The sequence below is a fragment of the Anopheles coluzzii genome, chromosome 3 (genome assembly GCF_943734685.1).
Source record: "Anopheles coluzzii chromosome 3, AcolN3, whole genome shotgun sequence".
Classification (NCBI taxonomy): Eukaryota; Metazoa; Arthropoda; class Insecta; order Diptera; family Culicidae; genus Anopheles; species Anopheles coluzzii.
Genome location: NC_064671.1, coordinates 765,332 through 788,952, shown reverse-complemented (window position 1 = coordinate 788,952; position 23,621 = coordinate 765,332). Strand labels below are relative to the sequence as shown.

The window sequence follows — 23,621 nt, the reverse complement described above, 5'->3', positions numbered from 1 at the left end:
CTGATACATCTGTGCTAAAAATTTCAATCATCCTTAGTGTTACTGTAACAGCTCCAATTTCCGATGGGATGATTCGTTTGAAACTCTCCTTGAGTCAACATAATTACAATTTTACATCCTCACGTGTTTCTTCCACCATTTTGCCCACCGTAAATCCCACCGTGCCCCTTTCCGAGCGGGCACGATTAGGTAAGCGTAATCGCACGACTCGCGTGTGCCTTTGTGTGCGAGAGAGTAGTGAACACGTCACGTCACACCCCTGCTGGCCCTACCGACAGGCCTGCCGTGTACGTGTGTTGGTGGGCATGTTTGTGTTTTGGTTCGGCTTTAAATGCGGCTGGCAGGGCGCGTTCTGGCTATAGTTCGGTTTCAGAGATTGTTCCGCGCGTATCCTTCACGCTGCTAACGCAAAGCGCAAAGAGCTACGACGCCACACAACATTTGCTACAACTGCAGCTACCAGCCCAGCCAACCAAGTGTTGTTGTTACAACTCAGAAACGGGAAACGGGTGTATTACAAACCGTTTTGTAAACCGAAACTACTACTACTTAAACTGCCAACTGGTGTAGTGCACTGCCAGCAAGGAAGTACAAGGAAACCGAAATAGTATCCTGCAAAGTACAAAAAGCCCCCCCCACAGTCCCCACTCGAGCGGATTCTAGTCGATCGTCGATCAGCACCAGCTGCGTGAAAACCAAAAACAAAACCAGCCCGCGAACGCCAAGTGCCGGAAAAAGTGTTATTGTAAAACCCACTTTACCAAAAACAAAAAGACTCGCACCAACAGCATGTCGGCATCACCGATCGCACGTCAGGCTTGCGCCTCCATCTCCCAGGCCATCCCGTCCAAGCGGGTACTGATCCATGACGCTTCCGAGCTGCCGGACCTGTACTCCTCCACGCCCGGCGGTACCCTGTACTCGACCACACCCGGAGGTAAGCATTTCCCATTTCCCTTTTTCCAGAACAAACCCCGTGTGTGTGCGGTGTGTGTGTGTGTGTGTGTGGATTTTGAAACATGAACGAGATACGCGCGACAAAACGCACGTACGCAATCCGGCGAGAACTCTTGTGCGCAAACTCCAAATTTTATTCAATTCATTCTACGGCGTTTAGTGTGTGTATTGGTGAATGGCTAAGAAAGTGGTGTTCTTGTGCGGTGTTTAGGGGGGGGGAGAAGAAAGTGTAGAGGGTCAGCGCCAGCGATGGGTGTGTGTTATTGTTTTGGGTTAATTGGGCACCGAATTTCACGGACACGCGCGTAAAGTGGTGCCAAGTTCGAAGAAATCGAAGAAGCATGGGGAAATGCTACTACGCAGTAATGTTGATGAAGGCGCGTCTCTTCTTTTTTTTTGGCGAGAAGTATCTCTAGCCACACACAGGTGTTAAAGATTTAGAATGGGAAAATCTAGCATAGATCGCATTTCAACTTGGAAATAGATCCCCCGGTACTAGTTTGAAATATAACCCCTGCGAAGAATATCTCACACTCTTCAATACGAGCACCACATGGAATGGAGTAGAATGCCATGAAAACGTCTCAGTAGGCGCAGCGCTTCGAAGATGAATACAAACACGTGTTTCTTGTGGGGCTTTTTTGAGCAAACAGTTTACAGCTGGCAACCATAAAACCGTTGCCCTTATTCGAGTTAATCAGAAACATTCGTGGCTATTCCTCGTGGTAATTCTCTTCTCGAGTGATTTCATTTTAACTCTACCATATCGCACCAACCCCGAAATGTCTGTGCGGAAGAGTGCAGAAGGAAATTTGGGGCCGGTTGGTTGTTAGTTCTATTTTCGGTGTGTGTACTACCGCCAGACCCGTACCATCAGAACAGATACACACACACGCACACACTTCCCGTATTTCATTCGCTTTTTGACGCACTTTGCCCTCTCCCCAACGACCAGACCACCAGTCAGATACAAATTGTGTGTGCTCTGGTGGGGACATTAAATATTCGCGTCAGATTTGAATTTAATTCAAACGTCCCCATGACATGGCGGACAAAGACCCGCTCTAGAGCTGGGGGGCTGATTCAGATCCCCCCTTCCCTCTTCACGCCTTATTCGGTTCCGTGTCACTGCGCGTTCCGTGTCCAACGAACGCTAATAGACGAACGCGAGACCCCGCGGTACCACACTCATCTGTGTCTGCGCTCGTGGATATCGTGCGACAACCACACGCGAGAAGCTGGTTGGAAAGAAACACCGAAACCGGTTCCTCCCACCCTGGTGCCTGGCGAGTGTGTGTGTGTGCTTGCTTAGGTCCCAAGCGAGTTCCGCGCAATCATTTAATTCCGTGCCCAAGAGAGGGCGACCAAGAATTTAGCAATGCGCGACCCCAAACGTCGTCTGCCTGTTTCGTTGCGCCATCTACATCCCCTGGAGAATTTTGTCGGATCGGGAATGGGAAGTTGTTAGTGTTGCTTAAGGCTACTAACAAGCTGCTCCATTGGAACAGCATCCCCAAGCCGCTGGGGGGGGGGGGGATGCGTTCCTAGAAGAATTGTCCAATTTATTTCGGAAATGGTTGAAGGACTCTGGAGGCGGCCTATTAAAAAAAACGAGATTGGGATGTTGTTGTTGTTGACGTTGGGACAGGATTACATTCGCCTAAGTAGAACAGGTCGTTTTACTGGTTGATGCTAAAAATAGTACGCCCCAACCATAGCCCAAAACAGAAGGGAAAGCGTTTGTTTGTTTGCTGGAAGCTGATAACGCCCCAGCGGCAACGTCGTCCTTCAAAATTCTTGGAAACTACTTTCATTCGATCTTGATCCGGAGAACATGATCCATAAATTATAGTGCTCTCCAAAACTGTCTAGGGTGGTGGAGTTTTTGGGGTGGAAGCTTGTAAAAGTGAACGTTTTGCCTGCCTGGTCGTTTACAGTAACGGAGCGATTCCACAATCGCTATTTGCTGGACAGTTTTGCACACGTCTCTGGTGTGACTATGGAGTTGCTCTGGTTCCTGGTGTATTGGATCGGTGGACTAAGACACCATCCATCTTATCAATTGGCCGCAAAAAAGCCAATGAACCGATCAGAACACACAAAGAAGCGTCGTGTGTGTGTGTGTGTGTGTGTGTATGTGTGAGTGTGTGTAGGAAGCAACTTCAGCCTCGTGTTTCGATTAATCTCGTCTACACACAGGGAGACGACACGCTCTTGCTATATTGTACCGAAATCAGCACAATGTGCTCTGCCCTCCCGGGTCTCTAATCAGCAACGCACCGCAACGCACCCCAATCCAAGGACCTTTTGGGCAATCTTATCTTGCCCCGGGCCACTCGCTATCTCGCCGTCTCCCTACCGTGTTGTCTCACTCTCGTGTTGTTTCTAAGCACTCTAAGCGCTTTGACCTCAATATTTGCGGAATGGAACTTTTGCGGGCGTTGGTAATTAAGTGGGAAGAAGAAGCGCAGTAAGATACCCAGGACACTCGGGCGTTGCATAAGCGGTAGTGATCACCGAACACACACACACACACCCGGTCGACCGGGTGTGTTGGGTCGGTACACCATTATGGCGAGTTAAAAATAATCATCCAAACCGTGTCTGTGCTGTAGCAGTGTGCAGATCCGGCAGACGCAATACATATCGGCGTGGTCGTCGACTTTGTTCCTCGATAGCAACCTTTACCCAGTTAACGATTCTCATTAGATTTGGTTTAAAGCAGCTGATTCAATGACAACTAGGTGTAGTAGTGCAGATCACACTCGATCGATCGTCACTATTCGAGATGTTCTCTGTACAGACTTACGGGCGGTTGTGGCTTATTATAGTTCCTCCACTACTACTGTAACCTTCGAATTACGAAGGTAGAACACATACAGTAGAGATGTGGTTGATTTTGCGCTTTCAGCACACAGAGCTCGAAACCAGGAGGACTCGATTGCGTCAGAGGATCGCGCAAGATATTGTTTACGATATTTTAATAGTTGCGCCCCCAGGTTAAGTGCTTTAATTGCACGTTCTCGTTTCATGTCAAAGGTTTTAAACGATTTTGCCGTGAACCAAACCTTCAATCGATCAACAATGATGTGCTAATCTCTTTCCCAAACCTTTCAAACGTGGCCTCAATTTTTCGATCGCCCAAGTTCGCACGGTGCGATGATATATGCAAATGCAAAAAATAAACCAATCTTGTTTTTCGGGGCGATTGGAAAACGTGTGTGGTGTGTGCGACCACTGCCGAGATAGGATATATCACCTACCAATTTCAGACCTCTGTGTGTCGGTATGTACACAGCTGGACTTGCACAGATACTCCTCGCTATCTTTCACGAGACCCCCCTCACGCTTTATTAGCAAAGTACACACATTTCGGCAGCTGCGTGTGGTGGTGGTACGTACACCAAAAGCTTCTGGAGAGTTGTGCCAAAAAGGCAAACAAAAAACACCCTGGAACATGGATTTTTTGCGCGGCGGCACACCACCGCTCTTCAGATTGTTTGTCGATGCAAATGTGTCAGTCAGTGGCCTTATCAGAAGCTTCTCGAACATTCATTTTGGCGGCACAGCTACAGCTGCGATCTACCGGCTGCTGTTGTGTACTAATGATGATAATAGACGTTTTAAGCATTTGTTGAGTTTTACAACAATATTACTAGAGAATGATTCACTTCAAACTAAAACCACGTGGGAGGTTAAATTTGCGATCTTGCGTAGAAGAGGAGGACAGTTTCAACGCGATCTTTGTCCTGGGTGTAGATCTGTAGATACGCAGACGCGAACACGCGTTCACGATTTTCGGGGTTCTCTGAAGGTCAAATTCGTCGGACGGCGGGGAACGGTGAAACCGCTTTGCCAAATATTCACACCAACACAACCGCCTGTGAGATCGCGAGATCGCAAAGAAAGATAGAAAAAAAACACTGTTCGCGATCATAGTGTGCACAGCGTACTGCGATCTTTCGTTTGTCTGTTATCTCGATCACCGATTTTAAACCTCTGTTTAATTACTACGTTATTCCTTTTATTAATGAATGTCTCTCTCTATCTCGGTCTCTTCCGCTTTAGGTACTCGCATCGTGTACGAGCGTGCCTTCCTGATGAACCTGAAAAACTCCCCGCTGGCCCGCACGCCGCCAAACAATGTGCCAATGAACCTGCTGCGTACGGGCGTTGTCAGCCCGAACACGAAACCAATGACGACGCTGTCGGTCAAGCAGCAGAAACCTGCCCGGAACTCCCCACCAAAGTACGACGAGCATCAGGAACAGTTCGACATGGATCTGTAAGCGCCTGTTTTGCTGTCTCGTGACTTGCTGGGCCTGGAGAAAGCAGTGGGTGTCGTTCCTTCGTAGCGGCATTTTTTCAACACCAATTACAACCGGAAGTGACATCTGTTGGCCTGGTTCCGCCGGAATTTGCAAGGAGAAGGAGTAACCACAGAGAGCACAGCAACACAGAGGAAGCAACGACAAGAGCACATCGGATGCGGAGAAGATATTATTATTAATTCCCCCTATTATTTTTGCAATTTTTCGTTGGTCTTGTTAACTTGTTACGCGCGCGCGCACGTGCGATTGTTTTTGGAAGGCCGCAGACAAGCGGCCACAGGCGCACACACGCGCGCGTGTGAGTGTGTGTCTTTGAGTAATATTAGCATCTCTGAATATTTGTGAGCCGCCAGACAGGGCAGAACAGGGGTTATCGACCCTTTTACTAACCGACTCGCGCTAACAACGGCACCCAGAGAGAGTAGGCATCTCGATAAATCGTTGGATGTAGACTTTATAAGTTTATCGTTCCTTCGGTAGTAAGATTAGCATTCGCATATACATATGTGTTTTAACGTACGCCCACGGTAGTCACGTAAGCAAAACAAACAAACACACACACATCCTTTCTGTTTTAGTTTAGTGTTCACATCACCAGCAAGGGGGACCAGAGAAGGACAGGGCCATGTTTTGTTTTGTGTACGATCGGGGAACGATCGATCAGAAATCCCAAAAAGATAAACCCCAAAACAGCAGGATCCAGTGACAAGAAGTGTAGGCAGAGCAAGGGTGCGATCAGTTCGTTACTGTCGAAAGTCGAAAATCATTCTCTAGGCTCTAAGCGAAACAAATGTGGAGGATGACAAAGAACCTGCCCCTCCCATGCGAACCGATCATCTCACACGTTGGAGCGTTTGTGTGAGTGTGTCGCATACGAAAGGGAAAGTGGAAATGCATTGCAATGAATTCTCAGAATTCAGATAGCACCAACACACACACCTCACCTTCCTGACGGATTCGTCCTTTGAGCACAGCTCATCGGGAAATCGTATTCGCTCAAGGATAGTGTCGTGTAACATCAGGATCATTCGCTCCGGGAAATGTGAGCTGATCATTTTTGTTTCTTTTTTACTTTTGTCTCTTTAGAACGAACCTACTGGTGATTTGTGATAAATGTGAAAGATTTCATTGACTGCAATCAACCGAACCTGGCCTCCCGCAGTGGGAGAAGGCAGAAAAGGAGGTTTAGGGAAGAAAACGGAATCTTTCATAGCTTTTGTATTGTTTAAGTCAAGCGTATAATTTTATTGAATGTAAGAACTTATGAAGAAAATAATGAAGCATAAAAAAGAACCTGTTTTGAAACGAGAGTGAGATCAGATTTGGACTTCTCTTCAACCTTTGTGGAAAAGAACGGTTTCGCATGTGGCGGTGGTGCATCACAATATTGGCAAAACGTAACGCAAAGCTGCTAAGCTTATAAAGCTAACGCAAAGCTGTGTATATTTCAATGTTTTCGAAAATTAAATTTCGCTTTTTAGTTGCTGTGATTTTGCGACCGATCTACGTGTATTAATTTACATTTGCAAAGCAATTTAAATGTGTCGATCACACGTGTAGGCAATGTTGTGGTATGATTATATGTTTGTTTTTTTTTGGTTATTTTTCGATGTTTCACTCACCAACTCGATATGAAAATGTACAAATGGTCGTTTGCACCAAATAGTAAAACTTTAAGAAAGTCATCCTAAAGACGCAGAAAACCGTACTGTAGCAGTAGAATTGAAGAATTTGTATTTCATTCGTCAAAACTCCTCAAACAAAGGACGGACGAGAGTATTTAGCATTGGGATTTAAATGATGCTACAGGTAGGAGAGAGGAGCACATTGAGTCAGATAGTTTTTACGGAAACGTGTTTGTATCGTTATGCAGTAATTATAGCTGCTACTACTACTACTACCACTACTACTTTGCTACCCTTTAAACACTTTGACAAAGATAACATATGACATCTGCTTGAGTAAGAATGGTGTAATTGCAATGAAATAAAGAAACAATTCTCATATGATAGTAAAAACAACATTTATCAAAACTATATGACTTTCAATTTCATTCTTTTTTTTATTTTACTTCTAATGCTTATCCTTTTGAGGAGCTAAGTAGTAAAAATGCTTCTTCAAATCATCAATTGATAAAGCGAGCCCGTTGGATGAGATAACAAGTACTCGATCTGAATTGACGTCTGAAATAAGTATTATTAAAGCAGTGTTCAATAATCGCTAAATATCATCAATAACCGGAAAACCAAAATGTAACGGTTGTATTTCCGCACCATACACCGAATTTAAATTGTTTGGCATCGTATTTGTATAGCTTTTTCACTGGTAGCGTCAAGTGACATTTCACGAAGAAAGCCGAACTTTGACAGCTCGTCTGCACATCGAGCCGTCAAAGCACTACGGATTTTTCGGTATTTTGGTTATCTGGTGTATGTTTTGCAAATTTCGCTTAAATTATCGTGCTTTACTAACTGTGCGGATCTTCCTTTTTTGTAGGATTTGCTGATCAATCAAAATGCCGGAGGCTCCAGCTCGCAATCCGCTCGACAGCTTCCTGAACGCTGTTCAAGCCACCATCGATGGACCCGTAACTTGGTTCCGGGGTGAGTACGTAGAACAAGGATAAAAATATTGTTTCTCCGGCTAATAACGATAAATAGCACGACTATCGTTTCAACTGAGCATTCCAAACAGCTAAGTCAGTTCAAATATGTAAAAATACGATACAATGAGGTCGAAAATGCAACATAATGTGCGGTAGTATGGCATGCGAAAAGTCCATTACATAATTCCCTCTAACCTCCAGCCATCGGACGCCGACAAACCGACTAACGTCTTCAAAACAACTGAACAAACCTTTGCCTTTCTTTGCAGAGAAAATCGTCGAACCTAACCGGCAAACGTACCCGTGGTATCACCAGAAGTTCCGCCGTGTACCCTCCATCGACCAGTGCTACACCGACGATGCGGTCTGCATTTTCGAGGCGAACCAACAGTTTAAGCGCGACAAGTAAGTGCAGTGTGTATGATTGAATATTGGTGTGTGAGGAAAGAGATTCTAGTGGAGCTGGATATTTGAAAAGAGATTTCATACTAAGGTCGACCTTCCAGAACCATGCAAAGCAATAACAGTGACAGGTACTGTCGGTACGAAAGAAATGTTCACACCTTTGCAATGCAAAATTGGGCGTGTGAATATTCTCTCCTATCGCATTGATGGTCAAACAGTCAGCCAGAACATAGGACACATTCAGATTACCTGTTTTCCCAAGCTGGCTAATTCATTTGCCTTTCCGGACAGAGTTAACAGAGTTTCAGCTGGTAACAGAATAGATAGAATGATCCCATTAATGATGAAATCCACGAGTAAAAGGGGATTTAAAAAAAACTCAGTCTAAAGTACAACAATCGATTGAGACTGTTTGAATAGCGCATTCCTGTCAGTTCTGTCGGCTTCTTGGTGGCATTTATCCTATCATTTGATCATTCAATTAGCCAGTTCTACATCGATCAATCGCCAAGTGAAAATTTTTTATTGCGAGCCAATATCTCAGAATATTCCCTGTGTTCCCGTTTTTTAATTTGCATTTTTTGAGAAGCAATCACCATTGACTTTTTCGGATGCACCATCTGCACACGTGGGCGTAGATTAAATATCAAACAACGCGCATTCGCCTGCACGTACCGCGTGACGTACAATGGAGAGCGATTTTAATTTGTATATTTGGTAGAAAATTCCTTACATAACACACATAATGCTAATAAGCAATCACATGTAGTTCTTTCGTCGATCTTTCGTCTAGCTCAATCAAGACCCGCTAAAGTAAACATCACCGAAAATAACGCCAAACCGCTGTGTGGTATCGGAGAGAACGGCGTTCGCGCCGCCACATGTAGCATTAAACCCCCAGAAAAAAAAAAAAAACACTTGTACGGCGCCGTGTACGCTGTACTCCCCAGCAGCTCGACCGTAACAGCAGGACCAGTGATGGCCGCGCAGGGCGACAGAGAGAGAACGTAAGCAAGTTGGCATTTCTGATTCTGGCTGTGCATCCAGTCACAATCCATTAGCCATCGATCATAATTTGCCTCGCCCTTCTTCTCTGCCTTTCTGTCTGCCACATTTTCCATTTTAATCGCTGATGAGCTCTGATTCGTCACTGTTGAGATGGGTGGCCATAAAAATAAACGCGGAAATTAATATATTTATGAGCTGTTCAGGAAACGGTAGCAGTGTGCGATGGTTCGTGTGTGGTTTGGTCACGTACGAAAACATGTTCACACCGCGATCGCATCATGATCATCATCCCTCCTGCCCTACTACATGAGTGATGAAACAGGAAGCTTTGGGACGTTTTGGACACAACAGCAGCGGGACTTTCCGCATCCAGCGTCCGTCTATGCGCTATCGAACGGACGGGGAACGGAATGAATCTCGAGACAGTAACAGATACAAGACGAAGCACACACACGGCGCGGCGCAATCAAAGACACACACACACACACACACACCAGACACTATAGACATTTGTTGACAATGTTGTTGAGAATGGTAAAGATTTTGATCAGTATCAGGTAGAACAGGTTGCCGGTGCCCAGCCGGAACATGCCCCGTTGCACCGGTATGCACTTTTTCACCCGCACCTCGGCCGTGTTTTTGCTGTACTTGGTGTATTGTTTCGGGTTGGGCGCGTTTCCCATCGTATCTGGGGCGGGCTTGTGTGGTTTGCTTGGGAGGGATAAAAGGAGGGTGTGGTAAGGTAGTTGGATAAGCCAACGCCACTAAATCAAACACGTCGTCGTATGATGTTGCAGGCACGTGCCGCGTAAAGGTTTCGGTTCGGTTCGATCCCGGGACGAAACGAGTCGTGTGCGATTGGATGGAATCGAGAAGCAAGACTGACCGATCCGTATTCGGTGCGCGCTGTTCGCTGATCGTGTGTGTGTGTGTGTGTATGTGGGTACGAAGTTTTCAATCGATTATGGCCAATACGCTGCCAATACGAGATCGCCTCAATCGATATGGTCTGGGGAAAGCGTGCATTGTAGGAAAGTGTGCCATGTGGCAATGGTCAGAATGGAGTTTTAGAGAAGAAAATTAACGTCCATTTTGGACAATTATTCGATTGTTGACTGTTGTATAAGATCGACAATGTTTAATGTAATTTCATAGGATTGTTCTTAATATTATGTGACCATTTTTAAATTGGAAGTTGAGCCAATGTGCGCGCACCGAGCATCGTAATAAACGCTCCACGAAACAAGATTCTTACTTTCACAAACGATAAAACGATTCCCATCGTTGCGGACATTGTACCTTTCTCCCTTTGTTGATCGCCGATCTTCGGGCGGTTTACTACTTCAATACTACCGATCCCGTATTTATAGGGTGATTATGGCTTTCCTTCTTCGGTAGAAGCTAATTGGCGATAACGCGCATCCTCACAAAGGGTTCGTTTTGGTACCGTTCGTTAGTGGTCTTCCCTTTTCCCATTGCTATAAAAAGCAATACCACCGCGCGCGTCGTTTGGGGGATGGGGGCGGCCTTGCTGATGATCGTGCAATTTCACCGGTTTCGGTTTGCGCAAACGATCCTCCAATTGCCTTTGAAATCTCAAGTGCTCTGGCCCCGCGTGTTGTGGTGGCCAGGTTGAAAGGTACTAAATCTCTGCTGCCGGTTCAATGAGCGCAACCGGAAATCCATTTCACCGATCGAAGGTGTTTAAAGCTCGCTTTAAGAAGGCGTTGATCGCGCGCAAAAACCTTCGTCCCGCGAACAACATAGGAAAGGTGCGGCCCAAACTCCATAAATACTCCTTCGTACACAATGTCAAGATCATCTGTTTTATGTTTGCAAGCGACAGGGCAGGGGTGCGTGATGCTTGCGGGAGGGAAGTCAAATGTAAACTTACGAGCTGGTACGACAGACACCTGCGCACCTCACAACCAAAACCACGCCAGACACTGCCGCCCACCGTACTAGCATCAGTTTATTTGTGTATGTTTACTCTCTGATCGCTCGACTGTGTGTGAATATTGCCAAAATTGTCCGCCAGTCTCTCCCCTCAGCGTTGATCGGCGCATTGCAACAGCTCGCGACACCAATGAAGTGATCGGTTGCCGTTGACAGATTATAGATATTCTAATTAATTGGTTCTTTGATGCCCTCGCGTCTGCCGTGATTGGTGTTGTGTGTTGTGTGCTGAGCGAGAGCGCATCGTAAAAGGTTAACGATCAACCCTTCGATGTTCGCGATGAAAGTTTCATCGTGAATTTGTTTTTAAATAATGGAAAAAAACCGTGGTTTAGCAATAAACGTACCAAAAACATGGCGATTCTTATTTCGTATGAGCATTTGTCGTTAATGGACTTAAAAAAAGCATTTGTCAGCTAAGGGTAATTTTGTTTGACTTGAGGCCAATTTTCCGAAAATGTATAACGTGAGACAACTCAAAAAATCAATATTAATTATCATGATAAACTCTGTAGTCTTACAATGATGAGAAGACCTGCTTCCCCTTTTTTTATTGGAAATTGCTACACAAGGCTAACACATATTTTATGGTCGCCGCGTTTTGCCATACACGCGTGGTTCGAATTAGTTTTGCACGATATATTGCTACCAGAGTTTGCTGTTTCAACTAAAAACAAAAAACGCACACACACACACGTCTCCATAACGCGCTGGGCGGGAGAAGCAAAATGTCCAACCTGTTCCAGATGAGCAAAGTGCAAAGGCCGGTCGAGCAAGCCTGGAACACATAAACAAATGCATTTTCCAACCACACGATGATCGCTTCGACAACGGGTGGTGGTTTGTGTGTGGTGCGGTGTGCGAATTTGTTTGCTGGCCACAATGTAAATAAAAGATATTTATATCTCCGCGAACCGTGTGTTTCGGCGGGACAACCTTATTAAGCGCGTTGTTGTTGGGGTTAGTAATGGAGTGTTTCCTGTTTTTTGTTACTATTGTTTTTGGGGTTGTTTCTGTGCTATTTAGAGAAAAATAAGAGCGAAAGGAGCCGCCTGGTGGCTTGTACAATGGGGCAAAGGAGTGTGTTGTTAGTAGACGCAATGGAGAAGCCTGGTGGTTTGTAAAAAGTGGCACACAAACGCAGCTAATTAGCTTGAATACACCTTAAATACACTCTTTTCTAATGGAATGGATGGAGGCGGCTTGTTTACCTCCGTCTGATGTATCTGTTCAATTCAAATTGATAAATCTGCTCGTGCCAATCTCGCGTCCATTGATTGATTGAGAACGTGATGTGGATGATGTTGTGTTGTGTTGTTCCGAAAAATACACACCCATTAAGCCTAGCATCAACATTGATTGAAATTGATCCACTAAATGGTCAAAATAAACGATGTTGGGCTTATTATTATTGATATTCCTTGAAATTTGTTTTCATTTATTCTTTATCTTGTTCATTAGTGGTGACTATCTGTCTGGTACGGTGAGCAGACAGTTTCACGCAACCCTAGTAACAATCGATCGATTTTCTCTCATCAACCCACTTGAACCACGCGCGGGGGATGATGCGGCACCCATTTAGGGAAATTGTTTCAATTCTCCCCAAACAGACCAGCAAACGACCGTTTAAGATGTGCAATAAATAAAGCACTTACAAGTGCATTTCGTTTCTCCATTTTGTAATTGAAACCTGTCCACATTTGCGGGTTTGATAAATGAGAATATATTTTCACTCTATTTGTTTTTCGTCCCCCTTTTCTCGCTCTTGACACAGGATGGTCGACAATGAAATTCTAGCCATTTTGCGCCAACGCTTCGAGGACTGCGTGCTGTACGAGCAGCCGGACCATGAGCGCAAGTGCCGTTCGCTGCTGGACACGTACGAAAAGGCGGCCGAGAACTGGTTCATCAAGTGTAAGTAGTGCTTATGTTTTTGTTTCTTTTACATCTCACAATGCTCATTTATTCGTTTACCTTCCTTCGCCCACAGATGGTGATCTCGGTGGTTATGCGAATGCAAAGACGGCGTACATGAAGCAGAAGCATCGCATGATTTGGGAAAGACGCCACGGACCGGTCGGAACCGGCATGAAAACGGTCGACGGAGAGGGCGATGTTGCCAGTGAACACTAGAAAGAAGTATGCTAACGAAGACCGGCGGGGGGGGGGAGAGAGCGTAACGACCATCTCTGTTTCTCCTGTTTGCTGAGGCCGATTCGAGATCGTCGCGTAGTAGTGGAAGAAGTTCGTCGCGCTTACAATTTGTTTGAATTGGAGTGTATATATAAAAGCAAACCGTAAATACACAAAAAAAGCTAAACACGAAGCAATTTTCCCTTACCATACGGTTACTGGATTGAAAAACAATGAGAAACTTGCTTCAACGTGGAAATTTGACTTGCGTACAAGTATTGCATGCAACGTTTCGCATTGCGATCGTATTGCGTACTAGATTGCATTCAGCGAAGGAGCGATTGGGTTGATTGGAAAATTGGTAAGGAAAATGCAATGCAAATGTAGAACTAACTAATTTAAAATGATACAGTAGCCCTCGAATTACTTTACCATAAAAATAATACAATAACTGATAAATAAGTTACAAAAACCTAAAAATCTGAGCTTTCCACAAACATCCTTGTATTCGGGAGTGTATTTACCGTCTTCCTTCCCGGTACGCGGAAACGGCACGCGTTCGCATGCGCGTACGACTCTCGCGTTACGCACGCACCGCAGACGGGAAGAAAATTCTTGCTCCCCAGTGACTCACATCTCCCAGGTGGATCGTTGGGGAAGCATGGTGGAACACTCTGGCCCTCGGATCGTCAAATTAGATTACCATCATCCAACACTTGTTTGGCCACTTTCCATTTGAACGCAAAGAGCATATAGATACACGACATGATGTTCCCGTTCGATGTTCTCGACTGATCGACATGTTGTTTGTTTGTTATGTTGCACAGGAAAAAGCCTCTGTGCGACATCACAAACATCAACAGAAAACAACCCCAAACAAGCAGTATTAACGCGTAGTCGTGAAGGACGCTAGTAAACTATGTACTTGTGTGCTTTCGGCCACTTTCTAGAACGGATTCTACCTTTTCTCGGTTACTCTAGAATCTTTCGTTCGCGTTTGCAAAGGAAAGATCCCCTCGGCAGCAGTGGGGGGGTAAACTGCAAATAATGACAAATCGAACGATGCACCCTTCGATGCCGGGCCGGTCGCGGGTGGTTGGTTGTGGAGGCTCGGCATCGTTTTTGGATCAGGTTAAAAATACCCACCGAACGGCCACTTAGACACAGTGCCACGGTGCCGAATGGGTGAAGGGTGAAGGGAAAGCAGTGAAAATAGCACCGCGAAACAACAAACACAAAATGCCCGAACGCCGTGCCGAACATGGACAGTTCGGGCGGAAAAGCATGTTGTGTCTCGGCTGCCTGCCCGGCTGGTTTGCACGATGGGAGGAATCGCTGGACCAAAGGGTCAATAAAATGGATATTGGAGCAAAATAAAAATGATAAAATCATGATTTTTGCCCCAATTTCTAATTGAGTTTGAATGATCGACAACGTTCTCTTTAATGTTTGAAACCTAATCATTTACTTTAGAACTCGCTCATTGCATGCCGCACTTTACTTTAACTTGTTTATCAAATTTTTCAGAAGATCTCCCTCGGTTCTAAGATCAAGAAACAACAATCCCCCAAATGTTTACCACTATCATCACCCACCGTGTGTGCCGGTCGGACCGATCGTTCGGGTGCCGCAGTGGCCGCTAGCGACGAGCGAGCACCCGAAATCTATAAATGCAACCACGCCGGGCCCGAAGTGCGCCATTAATTCGTTCGTTAGCAAGCGGGAAACTACCGTCGGTGAAAAACCACGCGGTCTTAGCAAGTGTTTGTGCGTGTGTGTGTTGCTTGTGTTTGTGTTACAAAAAAAAGGGAACAGAAACAGAATAAATGGGTGACAGTACTTACAAGGTGCTGGAATGTCCGGAGCTCGGTCGGTACGGGGTGGCCGCGCGCGACCTGAAGGCGGGCGAGCTGCTGTTCGAGGAGACGCCGTTCGCCGTCGGGCCTAAGCTGGACAGTCCGCCGCTCTGTCTGGAATGTTGCTGCCCGGTGGACGGTGGTGAGGGTGGTCCCCGCTGCTCGCGGTGTGGTTGGCCCCTGTGCGAGGATTGTAGTGCCGGCGGCGCTGAGCTCGTGTACCATCGGGGCGAGTGTGAGGTGTTTGCCGCGAACGGTGTTCGATTCCGGCCGGTGGAAGACTCGACCGCCGGCTGTGTACAGCTCGATTGCATAACGCCGCTCAGGGTGCTGCTGGCGAAGGAAGCGGACGAGGCACGGTGGAAGCGCGAGATCGAACCGATGGAGTATCACGACGCGGAACGGCGCGAAGGCGCCAACTGGAAGGTGGACGAGAACAATATTGTGGCGTTTCTGCGCGGTCCGTGCGGGCTGGGCAAGCGCTTTTCGGCCGAGTTGGTGCAGCGAGCGATCGGACTGTTGGACGTGAACGCGTTCGAGGGCCGTACCGGGAGCGGGTACAGCTGCCGCGGTCTGTATCCGCAGCTGGCGATCATGGCGCACAACTGTGTGCCGAATGTGGTGCATTCGATTCATCCGAGCAATGGGTTCAGGTGAGTGTGCATCGATCAGCGTCAACAATGTAGTAGCCGTAGCCGTCCGTATTCAGGTCGCCCCTTACACACATTGTTTCGACACGAAGAAGCATTCGATCCCTGACCTGCGGGGAGCAGCATCTTCCCACCTTCGAGCGAGCACACAGTAACGGCCGGCTTTGTGGTGCACCCGGTGCGGTTTAGGGTTACAATAAAAATAGATTTTACACCGTTTTCGGGAGCGAGCGAGAGAAACATGCTCGGAGTCACACGATCACACGCGGCTTGATGCGGCTTGATGATCGTAAGGTGCAACGGAGCTTGCGGAATGTTTGTTTGGAATTCCACCCGATCTTCGTTCTTCGGAGCTGGTTGAGTGAGAATCTGTTCCTCTTTTCTCCGTTTCGTTGCAGGATGGTGGCACGTGTTGCAGTGGACGTGAGGGAAGGTGACAAGCTCTACACGACCTACACGTACACACTGACCGGTACGGTCGCGCGGCAATCGATCTTAAAGGCGAGCAAGTTCTTCACATGCCGCTGTACCCGGTGTCTCGATCCGACCGAGCTGGGCACACACTTTAGCACACTGCTTTGCAGCAAATGCAGCGGAGGATTGATCACTTCCACCGATCCACTAGGTAAGGAGCAGGCACGCCCCAGGTCCTCTGGTCTGTATCACTAACCGTTCTTCGCTTGTAACGTATTTCTGCTCTTTAGATGAGAATGCCGAATGGAAGTGTGGCCAGTGTGGGTTCAAAACGTCCGGCGCCGCCGTCCAGAAGGCCGTCATGACGATACACAACGAAATCGACGAGCTTGCCTGCTTCGAGTACGAGGCGGGCCGGCTCGAGGCGTACGAAACCGTGTACAAAAAGTACCGCAGCGTGCTGCACCCGCTGCACTTCATCAACACCTCCATCCGGCACAGCTTGATCGAGCTGTACGGGCGCATTCCCGGGTACGAGATGGCCGAGCTGCCGGACGTACTGCTCGAGCGGAAGGTGGAGCTGTGCCGCAGCATCCTGCGGGTGCTGGACGTGTTCGAGCCGGGCAAATCGCGCGCCCGGGCAATGATACTGTACGAGCTGCACGCACCGCTGATTATGCTCGCCCAGTCGGCGTTCGCGCGGGGCGAGGACCAGCGGGACGGCAAGTCGCTCAAGCAGCAGCTCAACGAGGCGGCCCAAATACTGGAGGAGTGCGGCGCGATCCTCGACTGGGAGGATCCGGCCACACCGGAAGGCATACTGGCGAACGTGGCGCAACAGTCGCTCGCCCAGCTGCGGCAAAGCATCGAAACGCTCGATTAGCCTGATGAGGTTTGTTTTTGCCCGGCGTGGTGTTAGTTCAAATACTATTTGTGATGTACTTTGCACGTGTTTTAGGTGTCTATAGGTGTTTTAGCTTTAATCGTGTGTCCTCGTGTGCGACCGGCTACACCGAGGACAGTTTTGCTCTATTGTTTCCGTTCCAGTCACTTCCGTCTTTAAACTGTTTTAATTGATGTACAACAATAAACTGAAAATGTATCGATGCTTAGGACGACTTCTTTGCCTCGCGTTTCTTTCAAAATTGTTTCATAGAAGTAGGGTAGCCTTTTTACCTAAAAAAAGACACTTCTTTATGGCTTTAAACGGTTTGCTGCGTCACTATCTAACGGGTAGACGAACAAAAATCTCCAATCAAACAACTAAACCTATCGAGCACATGCGTTGACAATAGTCAACGGCTGAAAAACTGTCCTCGCGCGTCCAACGGTTGATTCAAGTTTTAAAATAAACTTACTTCGCTGAACTGGCAAACTCACTGGGGCAGGAGAGGAGGCCGTGCGTTTGTGTACCTTTCCGGTCCATCAATGGCTAGTATAAGTATGCGCGGGAAGCGAACGGACATTAGGCTTAGGAATACTGGGCATCCTGGGAACCACACGGTGTCGGAACCGCGCATCCGCACGAGAGCTGGGATTCTTTTTGGGATCCGGCTTGACTAGACCAATCCTTTAAGTTTGGCGCGTGTGATCGCTTTCTAGCTGAAGAAGTACACCGAATCAAGCACTTTGCGTAGGTCGAAGTCGCCCTTATCGGGACACTGCTGCAGGATGCGGTTCAGCTTGCGCTTGGTGAGATCAATTACCGAACCATCGTTGCTGATTTCACTAAGAAACAAACGTGGAGCATTAATATCGAGCACCCAACGATCTTTAAAGCCCTGTCGAACACTTACTTCTCATCGTAGCTGTACTTCTGTACCAAAAACTTGGACAAATCCTCCAGAATCGGTTCGGAGTGCAGCGCTACAAACTGCTCGCGACAAATCTGTGCACAATCGGAATACGAAATTGATTACTTCTGAATACATACATCGCCCAGCAAGACCCCCATTCTCCTTACCCGGTTCATCGTGGGAACAGTGCAGGCATGCGTCCAGTAGCAATCGTGCACGGAGATGAACGTCAGCCCGGCCCGCTCGCAGTACAGCGACGTCAGCATCATGTGGCTCGAATCGAGCGAATGCACAAAGTTGGGCGGGAACGCGTTCTTCTGCTTCATGATGTTGGGCTTCTCGTACGAATCCATCGCAAAGTGTTCCGGCAGCTGGGCGGACTTGCTGGAGGCCACCGGTCGATCCGCCCGATTGTACGGCTGCACGACGGGCAGCCCGAGCGGCGTCACCCACTCCACGTTCTGCGCACAGACGGCCGATATCAACCGGGCACAGTCGGTGAACCAGTCCTGTATTTCCTTGGCCGAGGTGAACATCTCGCTCAGCGCATCGAACGTTTTCACCGTCAGATAGCTCGAGGCGGGCCAGATCCACTCCTTCGGGAACTCGTCGATGTACTCGAGCTGGCGGGCGATCTGCTTCCGCGCGCCGTACCGTGTCACGCCGTACACCGTCGTCATCACAGTTTGTTTGATCACCTTGCGCCGGATGAAACCGTCCAGCACGGCCGCCACCTTCACGTTGTTCTGCGCATCGCGGGCACGGTTTTCCTCGACCAGTGCCGCCACTGCGCTGTACACATCCTGGGGCACCTCGGCCGGCGCCAGGTTGACACTGATCGCACCGGGCGTGTCGCGACCCAGCGCGGCATAGTGCTGCAATCCGTTGCAGGAACCATCCTGATGGATCGGGAAGCCACTTTCAAACTCTACAAAAAGTACCAGAAAATGGGAAATTACTTGCTTGCCTGGAGCTGCACCACTCCTTCCTCCAATACATACTTTCCGGATCGGCACATCGATGCACCTTCGCTATTTCCATGCAGCAGGAGAGCGTTTGCCACGGTTCGTCCGAGTTGCTCCACCACATTCGCCCCGTCAGCGGTCGATCGGCCGAGTCCAGTATGTCGTCCATTATCTCATCCGCGTACCGTAGCCTCTCCTCCACCGAGTCACGCTTCTTCAGCCCCGTCAGATTAATGCAGTGAAGCTTCAGCCATCGGAAACCATCCGGCCCGAGTGGTTTCTTCTGATGAAATACCAACAGACAGCGGGCGAGATCGTGCCCGAGATGGTTTAGATGGGGCGGAATCGGATACACCCGGCCCCGGAAGTCAATGTTCTGCGGCAACCAGAACACCTTATCCCGATAGTGACTCGCCAGCGAGAGACGGTACAGCGCATCGCACCACAAGCTATACATGTCGCCCTGCTTTCGCCGATGGTAGAGACGCTTTCGTAGCAGATGATACTTCTCGTACCCACTCATCTCACTCCGCGGGACCGTCTCGGTGACCGGTGGCAACGAGGACGGTGGTTCCGGTACGTCCAGCTTTGCGTTGCCTCCGTTGTTAAACACCTCCACGATCACGTCCAGTATCTGCCCGTTGACGACCCACGGTATGCTGGCCAGCTGGTTCAGCGCATCGAGCGTTGGATACATATCCTGCGGCTCTGCGTCATCGATACGCTCCGTCTGCTGGTGCGCCTGATGGGGCAATCGAATGAGATCCGACTCGGCCAGGATGTAGCCACCGTTCCGGGGGGTGCTCCAAGGCTGCGGCGGACACAGCATCGGGACAAGATTTACGTCGAACTTCAGTGTATCCGGCTGCGATTTCCTATACAGCTTCATCAGCACCGGGTGCGGTTTAATCTGTTCCTTCGCCATCTTTGCCTCGTACCGGAAGAGCGTATAAAACGCCGGCACAAGCTTCACCTTGCGATTCGCTTTGTTCGTCGCGTTCACGTTGATCTTTAAATCACACTTGAGAATGTTGTACAGGAACTTTCCCACGCCCATCACGGCCGCCTTGGGCCACGCCACGCTCTGTATGTCCATGCTAGGGCCGGAGCTGCGTGTTTCGTGCACCAACCGCTGCCACAGCTGCCTCGGATTGTCACTCGATCGTCCCTCAGCCAGGGCGGCCGTGTACCGATCATAGATTTCACACGTCTTTCCCAGCACTCCGTTCATTCGCTTCTGCTCGACGTGGTAGCGCGACTCCACTTTGCGGCCCAGCTCCCGGTGCAGGTGTGACATTACAAAGCTGAATGTGTCCGAGCCTTCCAGTAGCATCTGTACCTCGTCGAGTAGGATCTCCGTGTACTGTGACACCGAGAGGGCTTTCAGGTAGGGAAATAGATTGATCGTACGGGACGATTTGGTTTCCGTGATCGCTTTCAGGGTGTTAAAGTCCCGGTGGAAAGCCATTGCGATCTGCTTTGACCACACCTTTTTCAATTCCTCCAGTTCTTTGCGCTGTCGGTGGAAGAAACGGTGGAAAATGTATACAAATACGTGGAAAAATCTTATGCTTCCTAATACTTACATACTGCATAACTTGCTCCGTTGGTGGAGGAAACTTTTCGATGCTTTTTACCGTCAAGTATCCGCTCAATTCCAGATCCACCTGCTGCTGAGCCATCTGTTGCAGCTCCTCCCTCCGGAAGCCGGCTTTCGATGTCATAATTTCCGATCCAGCGCAAATCTCGTCCACCGGGGGTTGTCTTCCAATTGGCAACACGTTTGCGTTTAGTGCATTCAGCAGGTGATTGTTGTAGGTCAGAATCGGTGCCCGATACTCGGGGCAATAGTCCGGTTCCAATCGACGACAGAGCGTCAACACCACGTCACGCTGATCGTACGCAAATTTGCTCTGATCGAGTATTGCGTTCATGGAGTATCCGGCTCGGTGCGCCTCATCAACGAACAGTTTCGCCTGCCGCAGTACCTCCTCCGTCGGTTCCAATCGTCCCAGACATTCCAGTATACCTGCGTACGTTTGTGCATTCGCTACGATCGTGTCCTCGCCCATAACGCGCACAATTTCCTTCACACGCGTAAAGTTTCCTTTGCCGGCATACGCATGAATCAGCTGATTGTACGTGCCAACGTCAAACTCCCGGCGTTTGCGCTTGTGGCGATAGTTGAGCGTGGTTGCGTACGCCCGATTTACCATGCCGGTCGTGATGCAGATGTCCAGGTAAGCGTTCAGTGTCATCTGGAAACTGCGCTGCCGGGCGAGACTCTCTATCTCGGAGGTTTTGTAGTACTTTGAGCAAAACTTTTTCCCCTTTTCCAAACCATCAAGATTCTGCTGCTGGTGTTTATCTCCACGCTTTGTCTTCCTAGAGCTGCCGGCTGCATTCACAGTGCCAGCCAAATCTGCCGGATCCTCGAAGGCTAGCTCAGCTTCCTCGGCGAGTCCCGCTTCTGATTCCAGCAGCCCGGCTTCTTCCTCGAGTATCGGATCTAGTTCGTCGTGTGGTGCTAGCGCTCCACTCACACGAAGTGTCCGTTTTTGGTGTATTTCCTTCAGCACCTGCACGCTTTCGATGATCTCCGAAAGCACGTCTGGGGATATGTCCGTCTCCTTCATCTCGCCGCCAATGTAAATGACGGGCGTTTCCTCAAAGTTCCAATGGGACATATCTGCGGGAAGGCTAGGAGTGGCGCTTGTCTTACTCGTTTGAGGTAGTTCGTTGCTGTTTGTAGAGTAAGCGGACAACGGTGTGCTGCTGGAGCAGGCTTCAATCGCTATCTGGCCGTGTATAAAGTTGGCCAGCTTTTTCGACTTGAGCTTCTGGACCGTTGCTTTCGTTTCTTTGGTTTCGCCATCTTTTACTAAAAAGGGGAAAGATGTTTTGTTTAGAAAACAGAATCTGGTTGCTGTACACGATGCTTACCTGCAAGAAGTTCGGTAAATTTGTTGTCATTGGAGCGCCTACGCTTCGCCTTCTTGCCACCGAGCGTCGATACAATCTCTGCCGACGGCGTGGTCGAGTGGACGCGTTTTGTGTTCACGGCTGTGCTGTCTGAAAGCGAGATAAGACCAAAAAAATGCCGGTTTGAGGTCACTTTGTTTACCATCACGAATTCCGACGGTTGAAAGGCGCCGAATCTGGGTGGGGTGGGGGGAGTGTGCATCTGTCAAATTGCACGCTTTCGCGCGGCGTAAAATAAAAACGCAATATCGCGCAAGCACATGTTTTCCTGGCGATGATGTAATAATCCTTTGCACCTTGGGAAGGTAGATTCTTCTGGAAACCGAGACCAAAACTGGCCCCCACCGACACATTTCTTCACTTTCTCTTCCCTTGCGGGCACGGTACGTACCTCGTGCAATGAGTAGACTGTGCACTCGCTCCCGATTACATAAATGGGACACTTTTCGGAACGGGCAGTACACTACGCTGCTGGTGGCGTCCACACGCACGATTCCACTTTTGTGAGCGAGCAGCCGGTTCTTGCTTTGTGCTAGACTGCGCAAATTAAGCATTCGGAACATTTTTACCAGCCAAAGTCACGGAAATTCGCCGCCGAGCGCAACCATCGGGGCGAGCACGAGACCAACGAAAAGAACGTAAACAAACGGGCTGTCAACGCGGTGTTGTGAAGTCGCGGCCAGTGCGGCCAGATTTTTTGGCAGTTTTCTGTAGGAGAATTCAAATTTTATCGGTCGTTTTTGGCAGGAGTTTCAGATTTCGTCGGTAGTTTTCGGTATGTTTGGAAGTGTTGAGCGGTGGGGGGGGGGAGGCTGCTAATCGGCACGATAAATTACATGCTTTATTTATTTCCAAGAGATGGATTAGATTTGGTTCATAGCGGTCACACGAATGAGGCCTTTCTGAACTACTGATCTGAAAATTGTATTTGTGAATCGGTAGGCATATCGGTAGGAATACAGATAAATTGGTATTTCTGGCCACGCTGGCTGGCGCGACGGAGAAACTATACTATCCCATCGAGAAGTTGTACCGTTTCGTACCAATTGGAATGGAAAAAAAACCATGAACCATTGATTTAAAAAATATGCAGTTTAAGTAACAATTCAGCACGAATATCAGACCCATGAGGAAAAAGAAAGAAAACCAATACTAAGTTGATTGGTAAGTTTCCTGCATTATGATGAGTAGAAAAAAGTACAGTGGGACGACCACGTGGTATTGCCGTTAAATCTACAGCACAACTAATGAACACTGAGTCGATCTAGTAATTCTTAAGGGCGCACCAACTAAACTAAACTAAACTCTAACGATGCATCTTCAATTGCCCATCGCAAAAGCATAAAACCACCGAAAAGGGTCATCACATCCACACAAGGCTACATAAACATCATCATCCCCTACACCCCAGCACACTCCCTGATACGATCAATTCTCCAGAATCGATTACAGCAAATGTGGTGTTGGCTACTTCTTCATCAACACACAGAAGGAAGGATCACACCCGCTAACATCTTCCACTCTGAGGCGTCTCAATCCCGATCTTTCTTCACCTCGTCTCTC

The 23,621-nt window shown here is 48.2% G+C and overlaps 4 protein-coding genes and 1 long non-coding RNA gene across 6 annotated transcripts; 3 read left to right on the top strand and 2 right to left on the bottom strand.

Moving 5' to 3' along the window:
- The first annotated feature begins 346 nt into the window (after positions 1–346).
- On the top strand, positions 347–6,598 carry LOC120959015 (eukaryotic translation initiation factor 4E-binding protein). The gene is made up of 2 exons (XM_040382132.2): positions 347–937; positions 5,026–6,598. Exons 1-2 carry the CDS (start codon positions 790–792, stop codon positions 5,244–5,246), a joined length of 369 nt encoding a protein of 122 aa, XP_040238066.1. The 5' UTR covers positions 347–789; the 3' UTR covers positions 5,247–6,598.
- A 1,023-nt stretch (positions 6,599–7,621) lies between these two features.
- LOC120959014 (NADH dehydrogenase [ubiquinone] 1 beta subcomplex subunit 10) lies at positions 7,622–13,588 on the top strand. Its single transcript, XM_040382131.2, has 5 exons — positions 7,622–7,717; positions 7,785–7,891; positions 8,163–8,298; positions 13,037–13,176; positions 13,253–13,588. Exons 2-5 carry the CDS (start codon positions 7,804–7,806, stop codon positions 13,393–13,395), a joined length of 507 nt encoding a protein of 168 aa, XP_040238065.1. The 5' UTR covers positions 7,622–7,717; positions 7,785–7,803; the 3' UTR covers positions 13,396–13,588.
- Positions 8,208–13,030, bottom strand: LOC125907533 (uncharacterized). Its single transcript, XR_007452746.1, has 2 exons — positions 9,557–13,030; positions 8,208–9,448 (listed from the first exon to the last, which is right to left on the bottom strand). It is a non-coding gene; the product is annotated as an uncharacterized LOC125907533 (long non-coding RNA).
- A 1,408-nt stretch (positions 13,589–14,996) lies between the features above and the next one.
- LOC120959013 (SET domain-containing protein SmydA-8) lies at positions 14,997–17,430 on the top strand. 2 transcript variants are annotated; one of them, XM_040382130.2, is made up of 4 exons: positions 14,997–15,904; positions 16,300–16,526; positions 16,606–17,207; positions 17,274–17,430. In XM_040382130.2, the coding sequence occupies exons 1-3, from the start codon at positions 15,222–15,224 to the stop codon at positions 17,196–17,198; spliced, it is 1,503 nt and encodes a 500-aa protein (XP_040238064.2). In that variant the 5' UTR covers positions 14,997–15,221; the 3' UTR covers positions 17,199–17,207; positions 17,274–17,430. The 2 variants fall into 2 exon arrangements, with proteins under 2 accessions (XP_040238064.2, XP_040238063.2); XM_040382129.2 differs by having other exon boundaries at positions 14,998–15,904; positions 16,606–17,430.
- Positions 17,431–17,484: 54 nt separating this feature from the next.
- Positions 17,485–22,726, bottom strand: LOC120959012 (DNA-directed RNA polymerase, mitochondrial). Its single transcript, XM_040382128.2, has 7 exons — positions 22,450–22,726; positions 22,020–22,148; positions 20,663–21,957; positions 19,113–20,592; positions 18,279–19,039; positions 18,112–18,203; positions 17,485–18,043 (listed from the first exon to the last, which is right to left on the bottom strand). Exons 1-7 carry the CDS (start codon positions 22,619–22,621, stop codon positions 17,914–17,916), a joined length of 4,059 nt encoding a protein of 1,352 aa, XP_040238062.2. The 5' UTR covers positions 22,622–22,726; the 3' UTR covers positions 17,485–17,913.
- Between the last annotated feature and the right edge of the window lie 895 nt (positions 22,727–23,621).

Excerpts from the sequence above, each read along its gene's own strand:
- LOC120959015 (XM_040382132.2), top strand. The coding sequence starts at position 790 with ATGTCGGCATCACCGATCGCACGTCAGGCTTGCGCCTCCATCTCCCAG. Across the intron at positions 938-5,025 it reads GTACTCGACCACACCCGGAG|GTACTCGCATCGTGTACGAG; the intron begins GTAAGCATTTCC and ends CTTCCGCTTTAG.
- LOC120959014 (XM_040382131.2), top strand. The coding sequence starts at position 7,804 with ATGCCGGAGGCTCCAGCTCGCAATCCGCTCGACAGCTTCCTGAACGCT. Across the intron at positions 8,299-13,036 it reads CAACAGTTTAAGCGCGACAA|GATGGTCGACAATGAAATTC; the intron begins GTAAGTGCAGTG and ends CTCTTGACACAG. Across the intron at positions 13,177-13,252 it reads CGAGAACTGGTTCATCAAGT|ATGGTGATCTCGGTGGTTAT; the intron begins GTAAGTAGTGCT and ends CTTCGCCCACAG.
- LOC120959013 (XM_040382130.2), top strand. The coding sequence starts at position 15,222 with ATGGGTGACAGTACTTACAAGGTGCTGGAATGTCCGGAGCTCGGTCGG. Across the intron at positions 15,905-16,299 it reads CATCCGAGCAATGGGTTCAG|GATGGTGGCACGTGTTGCAG; the intron begins GTGAGTGTGCAT and ends GTTTCGTTGCAG. Across the intron at positions 16,527-16,605 it reads CACTTCCACCGATCCACTAG|ATGAGAATGCCGAATGGAAG; the intron begins GTAAGGAGCAGG and ends TCTGCTCTTTAG.
- LOC120959012 (XM_040382128.2), bottom strand. The coding sequence starts at position 22,621 with ATGTTCCGAATGCTTAATTTGCGCAGTCTAGCACAAAGCAAGAACCGG. Across the intron at positions 18,204-18,278 it reads CTGTTCCCACGATGAACCGG|ATTTGTCGCGAGCAGTTTGT; the intron begins GTAAGGAGAATG and ends GATTGTGCACAG. Across the intron at positions 18,044-18,111 it reads AAGTACAGCTACGATGAGAA|TGAAATCAGCAACGATGGTT; the intron begins GTAAGTGTTCGA and ends TTTGTTTCTTAG.